General features: G+C 52.1%; 1 protein-coding gene across 1 annotated transcript in view; it reads left to right on the top strand.

Moving 5' to 3' along the window:
- LOC131723118 (GTPase IMAP family member 9-like) overlaps positions 1-21269 on the top strand; it is a 30738-nt gene extending 9469 nt beyond the window's left edge. Inside the window, exon 4 of the mRNA XM_059016552.1 lies at positions 20315-21269. Within this exon, the coding sequence (XP_058872535.1) occupies positions 20315-21048 (734 nt within the window). The 3' untranslated portion in view covers positions 21049-21269. The remainder of the gene's footprint in view (positions 1-20314) is intronic.
- Positions 21270-21303: the final 34 nt, after the last annotated feature.

The raw sequence follows: 21303 nt of genomic DNA, 5'->3' as shown, positions 1-21303 counted from the left end.
TATTACTTATGGCAATAAGGGGACCTCCAGAAAACTGTAGGGAGATATTAACTGTATTGATTATTCATCATCTGTTTTATTAGTTATTTCTTATTGGGAATATTTAATAAAGTGTAAGTAGTCTGGTTATGGTGACATCAGCAATTATATCAGAGGAAACCGATACACTGTTGATGTTATTGTTTTGATCATTATTCTTGGATGTAGTTCCGACTATTGCCAAAATAACAATTGCCTTTATTTTAACATGAAAACCTTTTTCAATATCGCTCTCTGAAAACAATAGAGATTTACACGTTACCAGAAACTACCAATAATTACTCATATCCAAATTCAATAATCTGTGTTTGTTCCACCTGAATGAATGATTCAGCACTGAGAATCCTTTCTTAGAAAGATGGTATTTATTAAGCATGCAATCAAAATGCGTTCGGAAATCACACAAAACAGTTAATATCACATTGCAATAAGAACTGAGGTTTTAAACAACAATTTGCCAATGAAATATTAGTACATACTGACAGTATAACAAGGAATCGCACAAGACCTGAATAGATATTTAAGTATTGTTGCCTAGTGTAGAAAGCAGTTGAGTTTCAGCGTGCGGTTCCCTTGTGTTTCTCCGAGTGTCGGGGCCTCTGATCTGGATGGGTTCATGCTGAGAGCTGAAAGCTGATGGTTCCAGGCACGATCTTCGACTTTCTTTTATTTATTTATTTATCTGAGAGAGCGCAATTGTAATCGACAGTGGGATTTATACAATTTAGACAAAGATTTTTTTTATTTCCCGCGGCCGCTCTGATTGGCTGGTTTGTGTCTGGATTTCCGTGCAATCTTGATTCTTCGCCCCCCTTGTCTCTTGCCTGATTAGTTCATTATCATAATTTAGAAAGGGGACATTTTTAAACGTACATAACTTTTGCTAAATCATTCTGATTTTATTCTGAATTCCCGTTATTTTTGCCATAAGAAATTACATTTCTTTAGACTCCATATATGTCGGGATGCGACTTTGGTTAGACATTTCAAACAGTATAAAACCTGCTGGACTGTGGCTGTCCAGGGAAGAGGGTTGGCCAGGTATAGCTGAAACAGCGCCCCCCACTGGTCAGGGGCCTTTATAATTCCAGGCAGATACTTCCATACTCGCCTCCAGGATTCAGTAACTTAGTAACTCTGAGTTAAAAGATGCGAATAGCTTGAGAGCGTGAAAGGAGCTTTATCTTCAGTCCTGGGTTACAGTGGTGAGGGGACATACAAACATATCTAAAACCTATCAATACATCACTCAATTAATACTAAACAATATTAAAGTGTTCTTTTTATTTTGAAATGGAGCTGCTGTTATAAATCACTAAACACAGTGGTTGGGCTGATTTTATTTAAATCTCATTTTTACTGCATGAAGACAAACTCGGATATTTCTTTACAAGACATTCTAGGAGGAGTGTGAGGAAGCTGCTCCCGAACTTCATCACAACATAATTAAAATAACCACAGAGTTTCGTTTCTCCATTCCCATTAATAATAGCCCTCACAGACAGCTTGCTAATAAACATTATAATGGCATTAACATGTACCTGTTAAAATCCCGTCTGGTGCAGTTGTTTGTAAAAGAATGTCATTCATTTACTTCCCTGTTCTGGCTGTTGTGGGCGGCGTCGGGTTTTGACCTGGGACTGGAGCAGAGGAGAGAGAAATAAAGGGAAAAAGAGGTTACTTGTTTGTGAGTTATTTTTGGAATAAGGTGCACAATATTTCGAGAGTAATAGGCGGGGTGATCAACTTTAAGCAAATATACCTGTAAATGAGAGAAAAGGTTTATGATTAAAAAGAAAGTATTACTTACCATATAGCTCATGAGTAAAGCCGGAGTACAGAGCACGGGCATGTTTAGCAGGGGAGTGCAGAGCGAGGGCATGTTTAGCAGGGGAGTACAGAGCGAGGGCATGTTTAGCAGGGGAGTGCAGAGCGAGGGCATGTTTAGCAGGGGAGTGCAGAGCGAGGGCATGTTTAGCAGGGGAGTGCAGAGCGAGGGCATGTTTAGCGGGGGAGTGCAGAGCGAGGGCATGTTTAGCGAGGGTGCGGAGAGCGAGGGCATGTTTAGCAGGGGAGTGCAGAGAGCGAGGGCATGTTTAGCAGGGGAGTGCAGAGCGAGGGCATGTTTAGCAGGGGAGTGCAGAGCGAGGGCATGTTTAGCAGGGGAGCGCAGAGCGAGGGCATGTTTAGCAGGGGAGTGCAGAGCGAGGGCATGTTTAGCAGGGGAGCGCAGAGCGAGGGCATGTTTAGCAGGGGAGCGCAGAGCGAGGGCATGTTTAGCAGGGGAGTGCAGAGCGAGGGCATGTTTAGCAGGGGAGTGCAGAGCGAGGGCATGTTTAGCAGGGGAGTGCAGAGCGAGGGCATGTTTAGCAGGGGAGTGCAGAGCGAGGGCATGTTTAGCAGGGGAGTGCAGAGCGAGGGCATGTTTAGCAGGGGAGTGCAGAGCGAGGGCATGTTTAGCAGGTCAGTGCAGAGCGAGGGCATGTTTAGCAGGTCAGTGCAGAGCGAGGGCATGTTTAGCAGGGGAGTGCAGAGCGAGGGCATGTTTAGCAGGGGAGTGCAGAGCGAGGGCATGTTTAGCAGGGGAGTGCAGAGCGAGGGCATGTTTAGCAGGGGAGTGCAGAGCGAGGGCATGTTTAGCAGGGGAGTGCAGAGCGAGGGCATGTTTAGCAGGGGAGCGCAGAGCGAGGGCATGTTTAGCAGGGGAGCGCAGAGCGAGGGCATGTTTAGAGAGTGAGTGCAGAGCGAGGGCATGTTTAGCAGGGGAGTGCAGAGCGAGGGCATGTTTAGCAGGGGAGTGCAGAGCGAGGGCATGTTTAGCAGGGGAGTGCAGAGCGAGGGCATGTTTAGCAGGGGAGTGCAGAGCGAGGGCATGTTTAGCGGGGGAGTGCAGAGCGAGGGCATGTTTAGCGGGGGAGTGCAGAGCGAGGGCATGTTTAGCAGGGGAGCGCAGAGCGAGGGCATGTTTAGCAGGGGAGCGCAGAGCGAGGGCATGTTTAGCAGGGGAGCGCAGAGCGAGGGCATGTTTAGCGGGGGAGTGCAGAGCGAGGGCATGTTTAGCGGGGGAGTGCAGAGCGAGGGCATGTTTAGCGGGGGAGCGCAGAGCGAGGGCATGTTTAGCGGGGGAGCGCAGAGCGAGGGCATGTTTAGCAGGGGAGCGCAGAGCGAGGGCATGTTTAGCAGGGGAGCGCAGAGCGAGGGCATGTTTAGCAGGGGAGTGCAGAGCGAGGGCATGTTTAGCAGGGGAGTGCAGAGCGAGGGCATGTTTAGCAGGTCAGTGCAGAGCGAGGGCATGTTTAGCAGGGGAGCGCAGAGCGAGGGCATGTTTAGCAGGGGAGTGCAGAGCGAGGGCATGTTTAGCAGGGGAGTGCAGAGCGAGGGCATGTTTAGCAGGGGAGTGCAGAGCGAGGGCATGTTTAGCGGGGGAGCGCAGAGCGAGGGCATGTTTAGCGGGGGAGCGCAGAGCGAGGGCATGTTTAGCAGGGGAGCGCAGAGCGAGGGCATGTTTAGCAGGGGAGTGCAGAGCGAGGGCATGTTTAGCAGGGGAGTGCAGAGCGAGGGCATGTTTAGCAGGGGAGTGCAGAGCGAGGGCATGTTTAGCAGGTCAGTGCAGAGCGAGGGCATGTTTAGCAGGGGAGTGGAGAGCGAGGGCATGTTTAGCAGGGGAGTGCAGAGCGAGGGCATGTTTAGCAGGGGAGTGCAGAGCGAGGGCATGTTTAGCAGGGGAGTGCAGAGCGAGGGCATGTTTAGCAGGGGAGTGCAGAGCGAGGGCATGTTTAGCAGGGGAGCGCAGAGCGAGGGCATGTTTAGCAGGGGAGCGCAGAGCGAGGGCATGTTTAGCAGGGGAGTGCAGAGCGAGGGCATGTTTAGAGAGTGAGTGCAGAGCGAGGACATGTTTAGCAGGGGAGTGCAGAGCGAGGGCATGTTTAGCAGGGGAGTGCAGAGCGAGGGCATGTTTAGCAGGGGAGTGCAGAGCGAGGGCATGTTTAGCAGGGGAGTGCAGAGCGAGGGCATGTTTAGCAGGGGAGTGCAGAGCGAGGGCATGTTTAGCAGGGGAGCGCAGAGCGAGGGCATGTTTAGCAGGGGAGCGCAGAGCGAGGGCATGTTTAGCAGGGGAGCGCAGAGCGAGGGCATGTTTAGCAGGGGAGCGCAGAGCGAGGGCATGTTTAGCAGGGGAGCGCAGAGCGAGGGCATGTTTAGCAGGGGAGCGCAGAGCGAGGGCATGTTTAGCAGGGGAGCGCAGAGCGAGGGCATGTTTAGCAGGGGAGCGCAGAGCGAGGGCATGTTTAGCAGGGGAGTGCAGAGCGAGGGCATGTTTAGCAGGGGAGTGCAGAGCGAGGGCATGTTTAGCAGGGGAGTGCAGAGCGAGGGCATGTTTAGCAGGGGAGCGCAGAGCGAGGGCATGTTTAGCAGGGGAGTGCAGAGCGAGGGCATGTTTAGCAGGGGAGCGCAGAGCGAGGGCATGTTTAGCAGGGGAGCGCAGAGCGAGGGCATGTTTAGCAGGGGAGCGCAGAGTGAGGGCATGTTTAGCAGGGGAGCGCAGAGCGAGGGCATGTTTAGCAGGGGAGCGCAGAGCGAGGGCATGTTTAGCAGGGGAGCGCAGAGCGAGGGCATGTTTAGCGGGGGAGTGCAGAGCGAGGGCATGTTTAGCGGGGGAGCGCAGAGCGAGGGCATGTTTAGGGACAGAGTGCAGAGCGAGGGCATGTTTAGCAGGGGAGTGCAGAGCGAGGGCATGTTTAGCAGGGGAGCGCAGAGCGAGGGCATGTTTAGCAGGGGAGTGCAGAGCGAGGGCATGTTTAGCAGGGGAGTGCAGAGCGAGGGCATGTTTAGCAGGGGAGCGCAGAGCAAGGGCATGTTTAGCAGGGGAGCGCAGAGCGAGGGCATGTTTAGCAGGGGAGTGCAGAGCGAGGGCATGTTTAGCAGGGGAGTGCAGAGCGAGGGCATGTTTAGCAGGGGAGTGCAGAGCGAGGGCATGTTTAGCAGGGGAGTGCAGAGCGAGGGCATGTTTAGCAGGGGAGCGCAGAGCGAGGGCATGTTTAGCGAGGGAGCGCAGAGCGAGGGCATGTTTAGCAGGGGAGCGCAGAGCGAGGGCATGCTTAGCAGGGGAGCGCAGAGCGAGGGCATGCTTAGCGAGGGAGCGCAGAGCGAGGGCATGTTTAGCAGGGGAGTGCAGAGCGAGGGCATGTTTAGCAGGGGAGTGCAGAGCGAGGGCATGTTTAGCGGGGGAGCGCAGAGCGAGGGCATGTTTAGCAGGGGAGTGCAGAGCGAGGGCATGTTTAGCAGGGGAGTGCAGAGCGAGGGCATGTTTAGCAGGGGAGTGCAGAGCGAGGGCATGTTTAGCGGGGGAGCGCAGAGCGAGGGCATGTTTAGCGGGGGAGCGCAGAGCGAGGGCATGTTTAGCGGGGGAGCGCAGAGCGAGGGCATGTTTAGCAGGGGAGCGCAGAGCGAGGGCATGTTTAGCAGGGGAGCGCAGAGCGAGGGCATGTTTAGCAGGGGAGTGCAGAGCGAGGGCATGTTTAGCAGGGGAGTGCAGAGCGAGGGCATGTTTAGCAGGGGAGTGCAGAGCGAGGGCATGTTTAGCAGGGGAGTGCAGAGCGAGGGCATGTTTAGCAGGGGAGCGCAGAGCGAGGGCATGTTTAGCAGGGGAGCGCAGAGCGAGGGCATGTTTAGCAGGGGAGCGCAGAGCGAGGGCATGTTTAGCAGGGGAGCGCAGAGCGAGGGCATGTTTAGCAGGGGAGTGCAGAGCGAGGGCATGTTTAGAGAGTGAGTGCAGAGCGAGGGCATGTTTAGCAGGGGAGTGCAGAGCGAGGGCATGTTTAGCAGGGGAGTGCAGAGCGAGGGCATGTTTAGCAGGGGAGTGCAGAGCGAGGGCATGTTTAGCAGGGGAGTGCAGAGCGAGGGCATGTTTAGCAGGGGAGTGCAGAGCGAGGGCATGTTTAGCAGGGGAGCGCAGAGCGAGGGCATGTTTAGCAGGGGAGCGCAGAGCGAGGGCATGTTTAGCAGGGGAGCGCAGAGCGAGGGCATGTTTAGCAGGGGAGCGCAGAGCGAGGGCATGTTTAGCAGGGGAGCGCAGAGCGAGGGCATGTTTAGCAGGGGAGCGCAGAGCGAGGGCATGTTTAGCAGGGGAGCGCAGAGCGAGGGCATGTTTAGCAGGGGAGCGCAGAGCGAGGGCATGTTTAGCAGGGGAGCGCAGAGCGAGGGCATGTTTAGCAGGGGAGCGCAGAGCGAGGGCATGTTTAGCAGGGGAGCGCAGAGCGAGGGCATGTTTAGCAGGGGAGCGCAGAGCGAGGGCATGTTTAGCAGGGGAGCGCAGAGCGAGGGCATGTTTAGCAGGGGAGCGCAGAGCGAGGGCATGTTTAGCAGGGGAGCGCAGAGCGAGGGCATGTTTAGCAGGGGAGCGCAGAGCGAGGGCATGTTTAGCAGGGGAGCGCAGAGCGAGGGCATGTTTAGCAGGGGAGCGCAGAGCGAGGGCATGTTTAGCAGGGGAGCGCAGAGCGAGGGCATGTTTAGCAGGGGAGCGCAGAGCGAGGGCATGTTTAGCAGGGGAGCGCAGAGCGAGGGCATGTTTAGCAGGGGAGCGCAGAGCGAGGGCATGTTTAGCAGGGGAGCGCAGAGCGAGGGCATGTTTAGCAGGGGAGCGCAGAGCGAGGGCATGTTTAGCAGGGGAGCGCAGAGCGAGGGCATGTTTAGCAGGGGAGCGCAGAGCGAGGGCATGTTTAGCAGGGGAGCGCAGAGCGAGGGCATGTTTAGCAGGGGAGCGCAGAGCGAGGGCATGTTTAGCAGGGGAGCGCAGAGCGAGGGCATGTTTAGCAGGGGAGCGCAGAGCGAGGGCATGTTTAGCAGGGGAGCGCAGAGCGAGGGCATGTTTAGCAGGGGAGCGCAGAGCGAGGGCATGTTTAGCAGGGGAGCGCAGAGCGAGGGCATGTTTAGCAGGGGAGCGCAGAGCGAGGGCATGTTTAGCAGGTCAGTGCAGAGCGAGGGCATGTTTAGCAGGTCAGTGCAGAGCGAGGGCATGTTTAGCAGGGGAGTGGAGAGCGAGGGCATGTTTAGCAGGGGAGTGCAGAGCGAGGGCATGTTTAGCAGGGGAGCGCAGAGCGAGGGCATGTTTAGCAGGGGAGTGCAGAGCGAGGGCATGTTTAGCAGGGGAGTGCAGAGCGAGGGCATGTTTAGCAGGGGCGTGCAGAGCGAGGGCATGTTTAGCAGGTCAGTGCAGAGCGAGGGCATGTTTAGCAGGGGAGTGGAGAGCGAGGGCATGTTTAGCAGGGGAGTGCAGAGCGAGGGCATGTTTAGCAGGGGAGTGCAGAGCGAGGGCATGTTTAGCAGGGGAGTGCAGAGCGAGGGCATGTTTAGCAGGGGAGCGCAGAGCGAGGGCATGTTTAGCAGGGGAGTGCAGAGCGAGGGCATGTTTAGCAGGGGAGCGCAGAGCGAGGGCATGTTTAGCAGGGGAGTGCAGAGCGAGGGCATGTTTAGCAGGGGAGCGCAGAGCGAGGGCATGTTTAGCAGGGGAGTGCAGAGCGAGGGCATGTTTAGCAGGGGAGCGCAGAGCGAGGGCATGTTTAGCAGGGGAGTGCAGAGCGAGGGCATGTTTAGCAGGGGAGCGCAGAGCGAGGGCATGTTTAGCAGGGGAGTGCAGAGCGAGGGCATGTTTAGCAGGGGAGCGCAGAGCGAGGGCATGTTTAGCAGGGGAGCGCAGAGCGAGGGCATGTTTAGCAGGGGAGTGCAGAGCGAGGGCATGTTTAGCAGGGGCGTGCAGAGCGAGGGCATGTTTAGCAGGTCAGTGCAGAGCGAGGGCATGTTTAGCAGGGGAGCGCAGAGCGAGGGCATGTTTAGCAGGGGAGCGCAGAGCGAGGGCATGTTTAGCAGGGGAGCGCAGAGCGAGGGCATGTTTAGCAGGGGAGCGCAGAGCGAGGGCATGTTTAGCAGGGGAGTGCAGAGCGAGGGCATGTTTAGCAGGGGAGTGCAGAGCGAGGGCATGTTTAGCAGGGGAGCGCAGAGCGAGGGCATGTTTAGCAGGGGAGCGCAGAGCGAGGGCATGTTTAGCAGGGGAGTGCAGAGCGAGGACATGTTTAGCAGGGGAGTGCAGAGCGAGGGCATGTTTAGCAGGGGAGTGCAGAGCGAGGGCATGTTTAGCAGGGGAGTGCAGAGCGAGGGCATGTTTAGCAGGGGAGCGCAGAGCGAGGGCATGTTTAGCAGGGGAGCGCAGAGCGAGGGCATGTTTAGCAGGGGAGCGCAGAGCGAGGGCATGTTTAGCGAGGGAGCGCAGAGCGAGGGCATGTTTAGCAGGGGAGCGCAGAGCGAGGGCATGTTTAGCAGGGGAGCGCAGAGCGAGGGCATGCTTAGCGAGGGAGTGCAGATCGAGGGCATGTTTAGCAGGGGAGTGCAGAGCGAGGGCATGTTTAGCAGGGGAGCGCAGAGCGAGGGCATGTTTAGCAGGGGAGCGCAGAGCGAGGGCATGTTTAGCAGGGGAGCGCAGAGCGAGGGCATGTTTAGCAGGGGAGTGCAGAGCGAGGGCATGTTTAGCAGGGGAGTGCAGAGCGAGGACATGTTTAGCAGGGGAGTGCAGAGCGAGGGCATGTTTAGCAGGGGAGTGCAGAGCGGGGGCATGTTTAGCAGGGGAGTGCAGAGCGAGGGCATGTTTATCAGGGGAGCGCAGAGCGAGGGCATGTTTAGCAGGGGAGCGCAGAGCGAGGGCATGCTTAGCGTGGGAGTGCAGAGCGAGGGCATGTTTAGCAGGAGAGTACAGAGCGAGGGCATGTTTAGCGGGGGAGTGCAGAGCGAGGGCATGCTTAGCGTGGGAGTGCAGAGCGAGGGCATGTTTAGCAGGGGAGCGCAGAGCGAGGGCATGCTTAGCGTGGGAGTGCAGAGCGAGGGCATGTTTAGCAGGAGAGTACAGAGCGAGGGCATGTTTAGCGTGGGAGCGCAGAGCGAGGGCATGCTTAGCGTGGGAGTGCAGAGCGAGGGCATGTTTAGCAGGGGAGCGCAGAGCGAGGGCATGTTTAGCGTGGGAGTGCAGAGCGAGGGCATGTTTAGCAGGAGAGTACAGAGCGAGGGCATGTTTAGCGGGGGAGTGCAGAGCGAGGGCATGCTTAGCGTGGGAGTGCAGAGCGAGGGCATGTTTAGCAGGGGAGCGCAGAGCGAGGGCATGCTTAGCGTGGGAGTGCAGAGCGAGGGCATGTTTAGCAGGAGAGTACAGAGCGAGGGCATGTTTAGCGTGGGAGCGCAGAGCGAGGGCATGCTTAGCGTGGGAGTGCAGAGCGAGGGCATGTTTAGCAGGGGAGTGCAGAGCGAGGGCATGCTTAGCGTGGGAGTGCAGAGCGAGGGCATGTTTAGCAGGGGAGCGCAGAGCGAGGGCATGTTTAGCAGGGGAGCGCAGTGCGAGGGCATGTTTATCAGGGGAGCGCAGAGCGAGGGCATGTTTATCAGGGGAGCGCAGAGCGAGGGCATGTTTAGCAGGGGAGCGCAGAGCGAGGGCATGTTTAGCAGGGGAGCGCAGAGTGAGGGCATATTTAGCAGGTTTGTGGCAACCGCCACATAAATGATGTTAAAAATACATCATGATCTGTTCTTTAATTAGAATGGATTTAACCTGGCCAGGTTAAAATACATTTTTCTTCTCTGCCTTATTTATTATCTTATCTCCCGTTTGGCTTAGTTGTCCAGGCTTGAGGGTGATTTATCAGGGTTCATTGTATTTATTTTTTCTATGTGAAGGCTCTTCTATTATGCCAGTTACGGTAATTGTTTTAATTAAAGCCAGCTGGGTTTCATTGATAAAAAGAGAGTATTGTGGGAAATGGTGGTGTGGCCTGAAAGGAGATCTGATCTGTGTTTGCTGGAAGCAGGAAGCAGGAAGCGGGAAGCGGGAAACTGTTAGAGTTGTTGCGGTTTCTTTTTTGCTTTTTAAATTATTTAAGCTTATCTAGAAACGATGTAACATTTTTTCTGAAGTAGTACTGAGCTAACTGTCACGAGTACAGCTCTGGAATGCTGTTCGTTTTTTATATATATGGATGATTTGAAACTGAAGAAAACGGAGATCGATTTGCAACCCAGGAATAACGCGTAGCGGGTCCTCAGACACACGGCAGGAAGGGGTGAGACGGTCTGTTAGACTTTTCCTTTTTTGTGCTGGACAATGCTGGATTACAATGAGCGTTTGTTTTGATACTTTATTTTTCTTTGGAATATGTATTTTGCAAGTTTGATTTGTCTTGAAGCACGATGGACTTTGTTTTTTGGATTGACTTTGTTTGTCGTTTTTTTTCTGCAATAAGGAACTTTGCAACTGCATTCATTTACATGGACTGGTTCTCTTTTTGTTAATACTTTGATTGTGTTTCAAACTGTTTTGTGTACCGTTCTTGCCAGCAATATCCAGGGTTAACAGGGTCATTTTGAGTGGTCTTTGCCGTATTACTTGCTGTTTCACTGCCAAAATATTTATACCAGTGTATACACTATGCATTCGATTGTGCAATGAGGTTTCTTAGAGCAATGTTTAAGGTATATTTTGCTTCCTTTGTATTGACATTGTACTGTTCTACAGTTTTTTGCCACTGTAAAAAGGTTACTGGAGATAAAAACACTCTTACCCACGAACTTTTTGTTGTATTGTTAAGCAGCGTGGATGGGAAGCCCCATCCATATTAAAAACCCAGTGCAGAAGGTAAACAGTTCTCTACCCTCAGTGTGGATGTGTTAGGAGCGAGAGCGGAGAGAGTGACGGAGAAACAAAATTTAAAAACCAAAATGTAAGGATCAGTGAAGGCTGACCTTGGTGTTCTTTTGTGTTCGAGATTTGTTTAGTTTAATTATTTATTTTCGCTCTGTGAGCAAGTGTTTTGAACTGCAGTACTGCTTGGTGTCAGTATTATTATTATTATTATTATTATTATTATTATTATTATTATTATTATTTATTTCTTAGCAGACGCCCTTATCCAGGGCGACTTACAATCGTAAGCAAATACATTTCAAGTGTTACAATACAAGTAATACAATAACTTTTGTTCAAGCAAAGTACAAGTGTGACAAACCACAATTCAATAATACAGCAGATAATAGTGATAGTTACATCAGGATATGATTAAATACAAAATACTACAGGTTAAACACTTGGCAGATTACAGTATTCTGAAGTACAGGATTAAATGCAGTAAAATAAGGGGCAGATAAGAGCAAAATAAAGCACATTTACATGAAGGGTGATAGTGTCCCAGGATACAAACAGAGGAGTTCTACAGGTGCTGTTTGAAGAGGTGAGTCTTAAGGAGGCGCTGGAATGTGGTTGGACTGGGCAGTCCTGACATCTGTAGGAAGGTCATTCCACCACTGCGGAGCAAGGGTGGAGAAGGAGCGGGCTCTGGAGGCAGGGGAGCGTAGCGGAGGTAGAGCTAGTCTTCTAGTGCATGCGGAGCGGAGAGGTCGAGTGGGGGTGTAGGGGGAGATGAGGGTCTGGAGGTAGCTGGGTGCAGTCTGGTCAAGGCATCTGTAGGCTAGTATAAGAGTCTTGAACTGGATGCGAGCGGTGTTCGGGAGCCAGTGGAGCGAGCGGAGTAGTGGAGTAGCGTGGGCGAAGCGAGGCAGAGAGAACACCAGGCGGGCAGCAGAGTTCTGGATGAGCTGGAGTGGACGGGTGGTGGACGCAGGGAGGCCAGCCAGGAGGGAGTTGCAGTAGTCTAGGCGGGAGAGTACCAGGGCCTGGACCAGGAGCTGGGTAGCGTAGTTGGTGAGGAAGGGTCGGATTCTTCGGATGATGCTCAGGAAGAATCGGCAAGTGCGTGCCAGAGTGGAGATGTGCTGGGAATAAGAGAGGCAGGGGTCCAGGGTGACATCCACCCTGTCACACGTTGTGTCCAGCGTGGGATCACCATCGCCATCACCATCGCCTCCTGGACTCAGGTCAGAAGAGGGTACTGCAGTTTTTTGTTTTTTTCGTTTTTTTTTTATTACGTGTGGAGTGAGGAGGAAGAAGGATGGGAGGAAGAGCCGCAGAGAGCTGCAACAACAGCAGCAGCAGCAGCTGAACAAGAGGTGGTGTTCCCGGGTGCCAACTCAATTTGGCCGCTCGGACTGGGCAGCCGAACAGGAGCAGTGGAGGATGGAAGGGACTCCCATGTGCGGTGGCTGTGGCAAGTTTGGGCACGTCCAGGAGGACTGCCCTTACGGGGACCCCCAGTATGAAGAAGCGTGGAACCAGGGTCTGGTGGGGGACGCTGCAGAGTGGTTCTGGGCAGTGGACCAGACCCGGCCACGTCCTGCGCCTGAGAGGGAGGAGCCCGAACGTCCTGCGCCTGAGAGGGAGGAGCCCGAGCGTCCTGTGCCTGAGAGGGAGGAGCCCGAGCGTCCTGCGCCTGAGAGGGAGGAGCCCGAGCATCCTGCGCCCGAGAGGGAGGAGCCCGAGCGTCCTGCGCCCGAGAGGGAGGAGCCCGAGCGTCCTGCGCCCGAGAGGGAGGAGCCCGAGCGTCCTGCGCCCGAGAGGGGGGAGCCCGAGCGTCCTGCGCCCGAGAGGGGGGAGCCCGAGCGTCCTGCGCCCGAGAGGGGGGAGCCCGAGCGTCCTGCGCCCGAGAGGGGGGAGCCCGAGCGTCCTGCGCCCGAGAGGGGGGAGCAGGTGCGTCCGCAGCCCGAGAGGGAGGAGTCGGTGCGTCCACAGCCCAGGTACCCACCAGCAGGGGGAGAATACCTGCTGGTTCCACCGCCACCTCTGTGGAAGGACTGTGTGTCGCTCGCACCTCCAGAGGGAGAGTTCCTGCAGGTTCTGCCTCCATCACCGCCACCAGCAGAGGGAGCATGCCTGCCGGTTCCCCTGCTGCCGCCAGAAGGGGAGGAGCCCCTGCCGCCTTTGCCGCCAGAAGGGGAGGAGCCCCTGCCGCCTTTGCCGCCAGAAGGGGAGGAGCCCCTGCTGCCAGAAGGGGAGGAGCCCCTGCTGCCAGAAGGGGAGGAGCCCCTGCTGCCAGAAGGGGAGGAGCCCCTGCCGCCAGAAGGGGAGGAGCCCCTGCCGCCTTCGCCAGGAGCAGAGCAGCAGCAGCTGCTGCCTCTGCCTAAACCACCACCTGAGGGAGAGGAGCAGGAGCTGCCTCTCCCTTCACGACAGGACGGACCGGAACAGGAGGCTGGCGGTCCGCAGCTGCCCTTGCACAGGCTGCTAAAAAGGGCAAGGGGGAAAAAGGCCAGGTCACCGCGGCTGAGAAGAGGGCCAAACCTAGCCCCACTGCTGGTCCTGGCTCCCCTCCTGCAGTCGCCTCCCGAGGGTCCGCCGCTGCACTGTCATGCATCGCCCGGGGATGCCAGTTCGCCATCGCCCGGGGATGCCAGTTCGCCATCGCCCGGGGATACCTGCCTTGCACCGCTCAGGGATGCCACGTTTGCATCGCCTGGGGCTGCCTGCTGCTCTGCATCGCCTGGGGCTGCCTGCTGCTCTGCATCGCCTGGGGCTGCCTGCTGCTCTGCATCGCCTGGGGCTGCCTGCTGCTCTGCATCGCCTGGGGCTGCCTGCTGCTCTGCATCGCCTGGGGCTGCCTGCTGCTCTGCATCGCCTGGGGCTGCCTGCTGCTCTGCATCGCCTGGGGCTGCCTGCTGCTCTGCATTGCCTGGTGCAGCTCTGCATCGCCTGGGGCTGCCTGCTGCTCCGCATCGCCTGGGGTTGCCTGCTGCTCCGCATCGCCTGGGGTTGCCTGCTGCTCTGCATCGCCTGGGGCTGCCTGCTGCTCTGCATCGCCTGGGGCTGCCTGCTGCTCCGCATCGCCTGGGGCTGCCTGCTGCTCCGCATCGCCTGGGGCTGCCTGCTGCTCTGCATCGCCTGGGGCTGCCTGCTGCTCTGCATCGCCTGGGGCTGCCTGCTGCTCTGCATCGCTGGGGCTGCCTGCTGCTCTGCATCGCCTGGGGCTGCCTGCTGCTCTGCATCGCCTGGGGCTGCCTGCTGCTCCGCATCGCCTGGGGCTGCCTGCTGCTCTGCATCGCCTGGGGCTGCCTGCTGCTCTGCATCGTCTGGGGCTGCCTGCTGCTCTGCATCGCCTGGGGCTGCCTGCTGCTCTGCATCGCCTGGGGCTGCCTGCTGCTCTGCATCGCCTGGGGCTGCTCTGCATCGCCTGGGGCTGCCTGCTGCTCCGCATCGCCTGGGGTTGCCTGCTGCTCTGCATCGCCTGGGGTTGCCTGCTGCTCTGCATCGCCTGGGGCTGCCTGCTGCTCAGCATCGCCTGGGGCTGCCTGCTGCTCCGCATCGCCTGGGGCTGCCTGCTGCTCCGCATCGCCTGGGGCTGCCTGCTGCTCCGCATCGCCTGGGGCTGCCTGCTGCTCCGCATCGCCTGGGGCTGCCTGCTGCTCTGCATCGCTGGGGCTGCCTGCTGCTCCGCATCGCCTGGGGCTGCCTGCTGCTCCGCATCGCCTGGGGCTGCCTGCTGCTCCGCATCGCCTGGGGCTGCCTGCTGCTCCGCATCGCCTGGGGCTGCCTGCTGCTCCGCATCGCCTGGGGCTGCCTGCTGCTCCGCATCGCCTGGGGCTGCCTGCTGCTCCGCATCGCCTGGGGCTGCCTGCTGCTCCGCTTCGCATGTGGAGCTGCCAGTTCCAGGGTACGAGGGAGAAGTGGAGCTCCCGCTGCCATTCCATCATGGCCGCCCCCAGAAACACCTTGCTTCCCCCTCTTCCGGGACTTTGAGACTGAGGGGGGAGGTGGCCGCTGGGGCCAAGTGTGCATTGCACAAGGGGGGGGATGTGTAACAGTGCGAGGAGCCCTGTACAGGGTTTTGTTTGTTTATTTTTAGAACGGGGTCTCCCCCTCCGCCCCTCTGCAGTTTATTATTTTGTATTTCTTTTGTTGTATTGTTGTATTATGATCGTTATGATTTATTTATATATGACGGCAAAGCGCCGCAGGTTTTGTTATTGATTTGTATTTATGTATTGACGGCGTAGCCGTGTGTTTTGTTGTTGTATTGTTTAGCAGCGTGGATGGGAAGCCCCATCCATATTAAAAAACCCCGTTCAGAAGGTGATCATCTCCCGAGTTAATTAGGTGATTTAATTTGTTACTAATTGGGAGATGGTCATCTGTATATAAACCTGCAGCTCTCTGCCCTCAGGGTGGGTGTTAGGAGCGAGAGTGGAGAGAGAGGGAGAAACGAAAATTAAAAACCAAAACGTAAGGATCAGTGAAGGCAGTTGCTCAGCCTGAACTTGGCGTTCTTTTGTGTTCGAGATTTGTTTTGTTTTGTTTAATTATTTATTTTTGCTCTGTGAGCAAGTGTTTTGTGTTTGAACTTTTTATTTATTTTTGTTATTTAAGAATAAAACGGCACGTCGCGTCATTTACTTTGAACTGCAGTACTGCTTGGTGTCAGTATCCTTCCTGCATCTGGCCTGACGTCACGACTCCTCCACCCTGTCACAGTTGATGGTTTAAGTGTTACCTGTAAAACCTGCTGGACTGTGGCTGTCCAGAGAAGAGGGTTGGCCACCCCGGTTTAGCTGAAACAGTGGTCTGGGGCCTCCCGATTCCAGGCAGAGACTTCCTTCCTCGCCTCCAGGATTCAGTAACTTAGTAACTCTGAGTTAAAAGATGCGACTCGCTTGAGAGTGTGAAAGGAGCTTTATGTTCAGTCCTGGGTTACGGTGGTGAGGGGACATTCAAACTGGGCAATTCAGATCAGGGAAAAGAAACAGGAGTAAAGTTGATCAAAAGTTTATCAAAGTAAATAAATACAGTTTTAACAGATGACTTGCAAAATGCAAAACATTTCTGCTTATTGATGACTAAACATATCCATACATCACTCAATTAACACTAAACACAAAGTCTTTTTATTTTGAAATGAAACAAACTGTTTTGAAATGGAGCTCTGCTGTTATAAATCACTAAACACAGTGGTTGGGCTGATATTTCTGAAGCTCATTTTTACTGCACTGAGACAAACTGATATTTTTTGCAAGTGTGAGAGGGTGTGGGTTCTTTACTTAGACACAGGAGTCAGAAGTTTTATTTGAAATGCCACTGGGCGCACTGTTTTATTAATCCATAAGATGGCACTCTTGTGCCGTGGCTCAAATACCAGCAACAGTATTTCTGAAGTTCTTTTTACTGGTAGAGTTTCCAGGGTGGGTACTAATAATGGTAGTAACACATACTAGAGGTCTTCACAGGTCTACCCGGACCCGAGGACCCGAGACCCGATCCATACCGAACGTGTTTTCGGGTGCAGATTTGTCACCCAACACCCGGGTCGGGTCGGGTCCAATTTTGTTTACTCGGTAATACACAAACTGTCAATTACCATTAAAGAGGCTGTCTTTAGTACTAAAAATCATTGTTTATAATTCCTGTTGCGTGGATTGGCTTCCCCCAGTAGCACATGACATGGCGTGCAGAGCGCAGCAGCAGACACGTGACCCGCATCGAAGGGGTTTCTTTAAATCATTCTTAAAAGTCGGAGTAATGGATTTGTTTATGAAGGATGTGAAAGAAAAATGAATTCCATGAACAAAAGCTCACAGAAAAATGCAAGTCTGCGGTGTGGGAATCATTTGTTGTTATTGTGGACAAAGAAGGAAAACAAGTTTTGCAAAACACAAATTTGACATCAATTCCATTTGCTCTTGTGTTAAGTTTGTAATAAAATCATGCATTTACAAGATTGTACTTCAGTTCATTTGATTTTCAGATAATGTATTTCTTTGTATCTTTTACACAAACATATATATTTAATTTTACAGTCCTCTGTGTAGGTTCATGATGTAGTAAACACTGTGTGTAGTTCAGCCAGATTTCCGGGTTGACTGGATAAACACCCTTCTTTAATACTGTATCTAGTCAGTGCATATACTAAGCTGGGGAAAGGAAAGCATTTCACATTAACTAATTAAGATTGTTAGCACTATAAATACCCTCTTCACTTCCCTCTCAGTTGCGTTTCGATTTCATTCTGGATTGTTTCGGCGGATGATGATCTGTTTGCCGTTTCCCCCGATCCGAGATCCACTCAACCAGTTCAACCAGCCCTTCCCAGGACAACTCCATGACAACTTCGGTTGGAGGTATTACCACTCCAAACTTCTCTGCCCAGATTTCTGCTTCTCCTGTCTGCGGTGGCTCCCGCCTGGCCACTCGTTCCTCCGCAACTCCTGACATCAGAGACTGGACGATCTCCCGGCTCCAGCTTTATCTTCATAGCAACAACATCCCATTCAAATCTACAGCACGTAAGGAGAATTTGTTTACTTTATTTCTCTCCACTGTGCAGCATCATTCCCGTCGCAGGCGCTATGATGTCAGCACTGATTGTTGCTATACAGCTCGGCCCCAGTCAAAGCGCGTCTACATCTGGAAAACTCCAAAGGCGGGACCACAGCACAATCAAAGGCTCATTCAGCAGTTCCTGAGCATTCTGGCTCCAACTGTAACCTTTCAGGTTACCTCCCCTCACTATAGGTGTCCAGCAGGCCCCCATAGTGCTCCCTTCTCCTCCAACTATAACTTTTCAGGTTACCTTCCCTCACTGCAGGCGTGAAGCAGGTCCCTGCAGTCACCTCTATGGTCACTGAGCATCCAGCAGGGCCCCATAGTGCTCCCTTCTCTGTGAGATGCTTTTCTTCTTTCAGGTCATCGGCAGTTTATTCAAAACACTTACCATTTCCGAGTTCATTCTAGCTCTCAGCCATTTCAGGCACATTATATGCGAGTTCTATCATTATATGCGAGTTCTATCATTATATGCGAGTTCTATCATTATATGCGAGTTCTATCATTATATGCGAGTTCTATCATTATATGCGAGTTCTATCCCGACTGCCGGCGCGAGTTGGATAATTGTATGGCGATCATTTTAGACTTCTCAGTTTTATTCGGAGGTTCCCATTTCTTTGAATACCACAAAACCTTCTATGCCAAAGCCGTTGCCCGTCTCCAACAATGGAACCAGAGCATCTACTGGGGTACACTGGACCAGTACATATTCTTGTTTTCTGCTCAATGGCCCGAAGAATTTAGCAGCATTCCTATACCCTATACTTTTGATATACCTTCATCTCTTAAAAACCTAGCCAGGTTATAAAAACAGACAAAACATAAGCATACAAAACAATGCAGTCTTCTATTTCATCAAACATTTTAGGTAATATATTCTTTAAAAATGCATTTAAGGGTTTACAGTGTTTTACGTGTGTATTTACCAACTCTAGCCATTCTTGAGCATCAACATCTTTATGGATTAAATCAGTTACACTTTTTAAATTGTTGAACATTTTTACATTTACGGGGATCAGGTTTTGAAAGAGTCTCTTACAAGCCACTTTCTCAGCTATTAACTCAAACAGCAGCCCCTCCATGGTTTTCCTCAGTTTTGCTGGAGTCTGGACGTTCCCCATTTTCAAAGTCACACGCCCGTAATATGCTAAAGGAGCTTGGGGGTTAGTAAAACTGCGATGGTAAAAAGCTTTGGTTATTTTGTTAACAATGTCTCGGGTTTTGTCATCCAGGGCTTCTTGTAGATGGCTCAGTTTACGTCTAATGCTGTGTTCTGGTCTTAGCTCTGTTAAAATATCTTCCACCAGTTTCTGAAGTTTTGTCAAAGATGGATGGAAATTGAAACAAGCAAGAGCTTTAGCCACCAGAAGCTTCAGCCACGGGATGTGTATTTTTTTCTAGTATTTCTTCAAAATGTTGATCAAAATAATCGGGGTCCGCTTCATAAAGGCAACTGTATCTCAGCTGGCTCGGGTGATCAATTTCACAACCGCGGCAATTTTTCACCATATCACGGTCAATGATCACTTCCAATAGAGAAGCCAGGAGACCCCTAGAGATCTTTAATACTTTTTCAAAAGAGATGCCTAAAGGACCGTCAACGTCGTCAGACTCTGCAGGGTTGAGGAGGGGAACATTTTCAAAGTCTTTTATAAGCCGGGTCATTTCTTCAGTGGTCCAATCCATCTCAAGATCTCTAGGTTCAAGAACGGCATTTTCAGAGAAGTATCTAAAGTTTGCAGAAGACATGGCGTCAGACTCCTTCAATCAAAAGGGCATGTGGGGGGCCCCCTTTAGTATGCTCCCTGAGATCATGTGTCAGCCTATGAGGGTGATGACGCCTCTGGTCCCATGGGGGGTCCTTTGAGACGGCCTATCAGAGATCCATGAATGGGGGGTCCATGAGGCACCACCCTTAGGGGGCGTTTTCTGAGTTACCCTAAACATCCGCCCCCTCTCTCTCATTGATGTTTGTTTTCAGTTCAGTCCACAGAGGAGTATGTACAGTACACAGAGGATCCTTGGGACGGATGCTTAAAGGCCCCTTGCTTGGACTCTTGAACCTTTTTTTGCAGTCCGTGGTTTCTTTAGCCTCTGAGGAAGGGCTAATGTGCATTTTTTAAAAGGCTTTTATAAGTTCAGACATTTGCCGATCCACTTTCTCAGAGCAGGAACTAACAACGGTATGAGACATCTTGTGTAACACTCTAATAAAACTGCATAAATATTTTCCACCTTTTATGAGGTCTGAAAACATGCCCAGACTTGCCCCTTTTTAAAACAAAAACAAAAAACAAAAACCCTTCATAGTCTCGATCATTTCAACCTTTTGCTCAAACACCTAACCACCTTGATTCTCTGAACCCCGGTAAGCTTAATTCTTATTTGTTTTTTATTTATTTATTAATGTTTTAAGAAAACCTGTTGTGGCCGAGTGGTTAAGACGATGGACTTAAGATCCATTTGGCTCAATTGTCTGCGGGGGTTCAAATCCTACCAACAGTAATTATTTTTATTTCAAACTCTTTTACATTTATAAATATTTAATGTTTATAAGCGCTTGTGAAATACATAGGAGTATATATATATACACACCCCTCATTATATATTCATAAATTCATAAATCCACGCCCCTCATTATATATTCATATTTTCAGACATATAAGGTCAAAAGGATCATAAATCAGACTTTTGACATAAGCTATAGTAATATTACTACTCTCGTCATTGTACAAAATGTATCCAGTTGCTGTAGCCGCATTCCTTTTGGGGATTTAAAAATTCCCATTACATCATTTCCCATTAAAAATTCCCATTACTTCATTTTCAATGCCTGTAGTGTCATCCTATATTATGTCTATTAAGAATAGAGCTATAAGAGTTTCCTCCATCAAAATTTCAGTTTCCGGCATCCAGTTTTTCTACAAACTCATTTTTGGCATCCCAGCTCTACACTCAGCAACTCACAGTTAGCAACTCACAGTTAGTAGCCTGCCCAGAGGAAGGGCAATTGAGGGGAATAATCTTTTTTTTTTTTTACAGGTGCCCTCTACAGTCCCTCAGAGTTGAGGCTGGTGCTGCTTGGAAAGATTGGAGTTGGGAAGAGTGCAGCAGGAAACGCCATCCTGGGAAAAAAAGAGTTTCAATCTTCGTTCAGTGACTCCTCAGTAACAAAGGTGTGCACGATGGGAGAAGGAGAAGTTGCAGGGAGACGTGTTGTTGTGGTCGACACTCCAGGCTTGTTTGACACAGAGCTCCCCAATGAGAAAGTTCTAAGCGAGATTGTGAAATGCATTCAGCTGTCCTCTCCGGGACCCCATGCTTTCCTCCTGGTTTTAAAGGTGGGTCGATACACTGAGGAAGAGAAGCAAACTGTGCAGATAATCCAGGAGATGTTTGGTGAGGGTGCTTCGAAATACACGATGGTGCTTTTCACTTACAGGGATTATCTGGATGACAACGAGACAATTGAGGAGTTTCTTAAAAATGCTGGCAAGGACCTCAAGCAGCTGGTAGAGTCGTGTGGGAACAGGTTTCATGCGATCAATGGAAGAGACCTTAAGGATCAGGAGCAGGCCAAAGTACTTCTGGAGAAAGTAGAGAACATGGTGAAAATAAACAGTGGATGCTTCTCCAATGATTTGTACGAGCTAGAGGTGAAAAGAAGGGCAAATGAAGCGAGGCACCAGAAGGAAATCGAAGATCATAGGAAGAAGAATGTAGCAAAGATGCAGGAGGCGCATATGAAGCAAGTGGAATCCTGCTGTGTATCATAGTGTAGTGGATTTCTCTCGATACATTCTTGCGCCATGTTTCCATGTGTGATAGGAGTGTAAATGTGTCCTCCAAACGAAATGCATTGTTTAATTATACCTTTATATTGTGATTTGGGGGTGGGCTTTGACAAGTACACAACCACCAATAGCTTTATTATGGTGGGAAGCTGTTTGAAGTGAAAATATGTGTACTTTAATATAATAAAATGCTGAACAAATAACTGGATTGTGTTTCATATTGTCACCCTCACACTG

The sequence above is a fragment of the Acipenser ruthenus genome, chromosome 53 (genome assembly GCF_902713425.1).
Source record: "Acipenser ruthenus chromosome 53, fAciRut3.2 maternal haplotype, whole genome shotgun sequence".
NCBI classification, from domain to species: Eukaryota; Metazoa; Chordata; class Actinopteri; order Acipenseriformes; family Acipenseridae; genus Acipenser; species Acipenser ruthenus.
The sequence above is the reverse complement of the archived record's forward strand: the minus strand, read 5'-3'. Positions and strand labels throughout refer to the sequence as shown.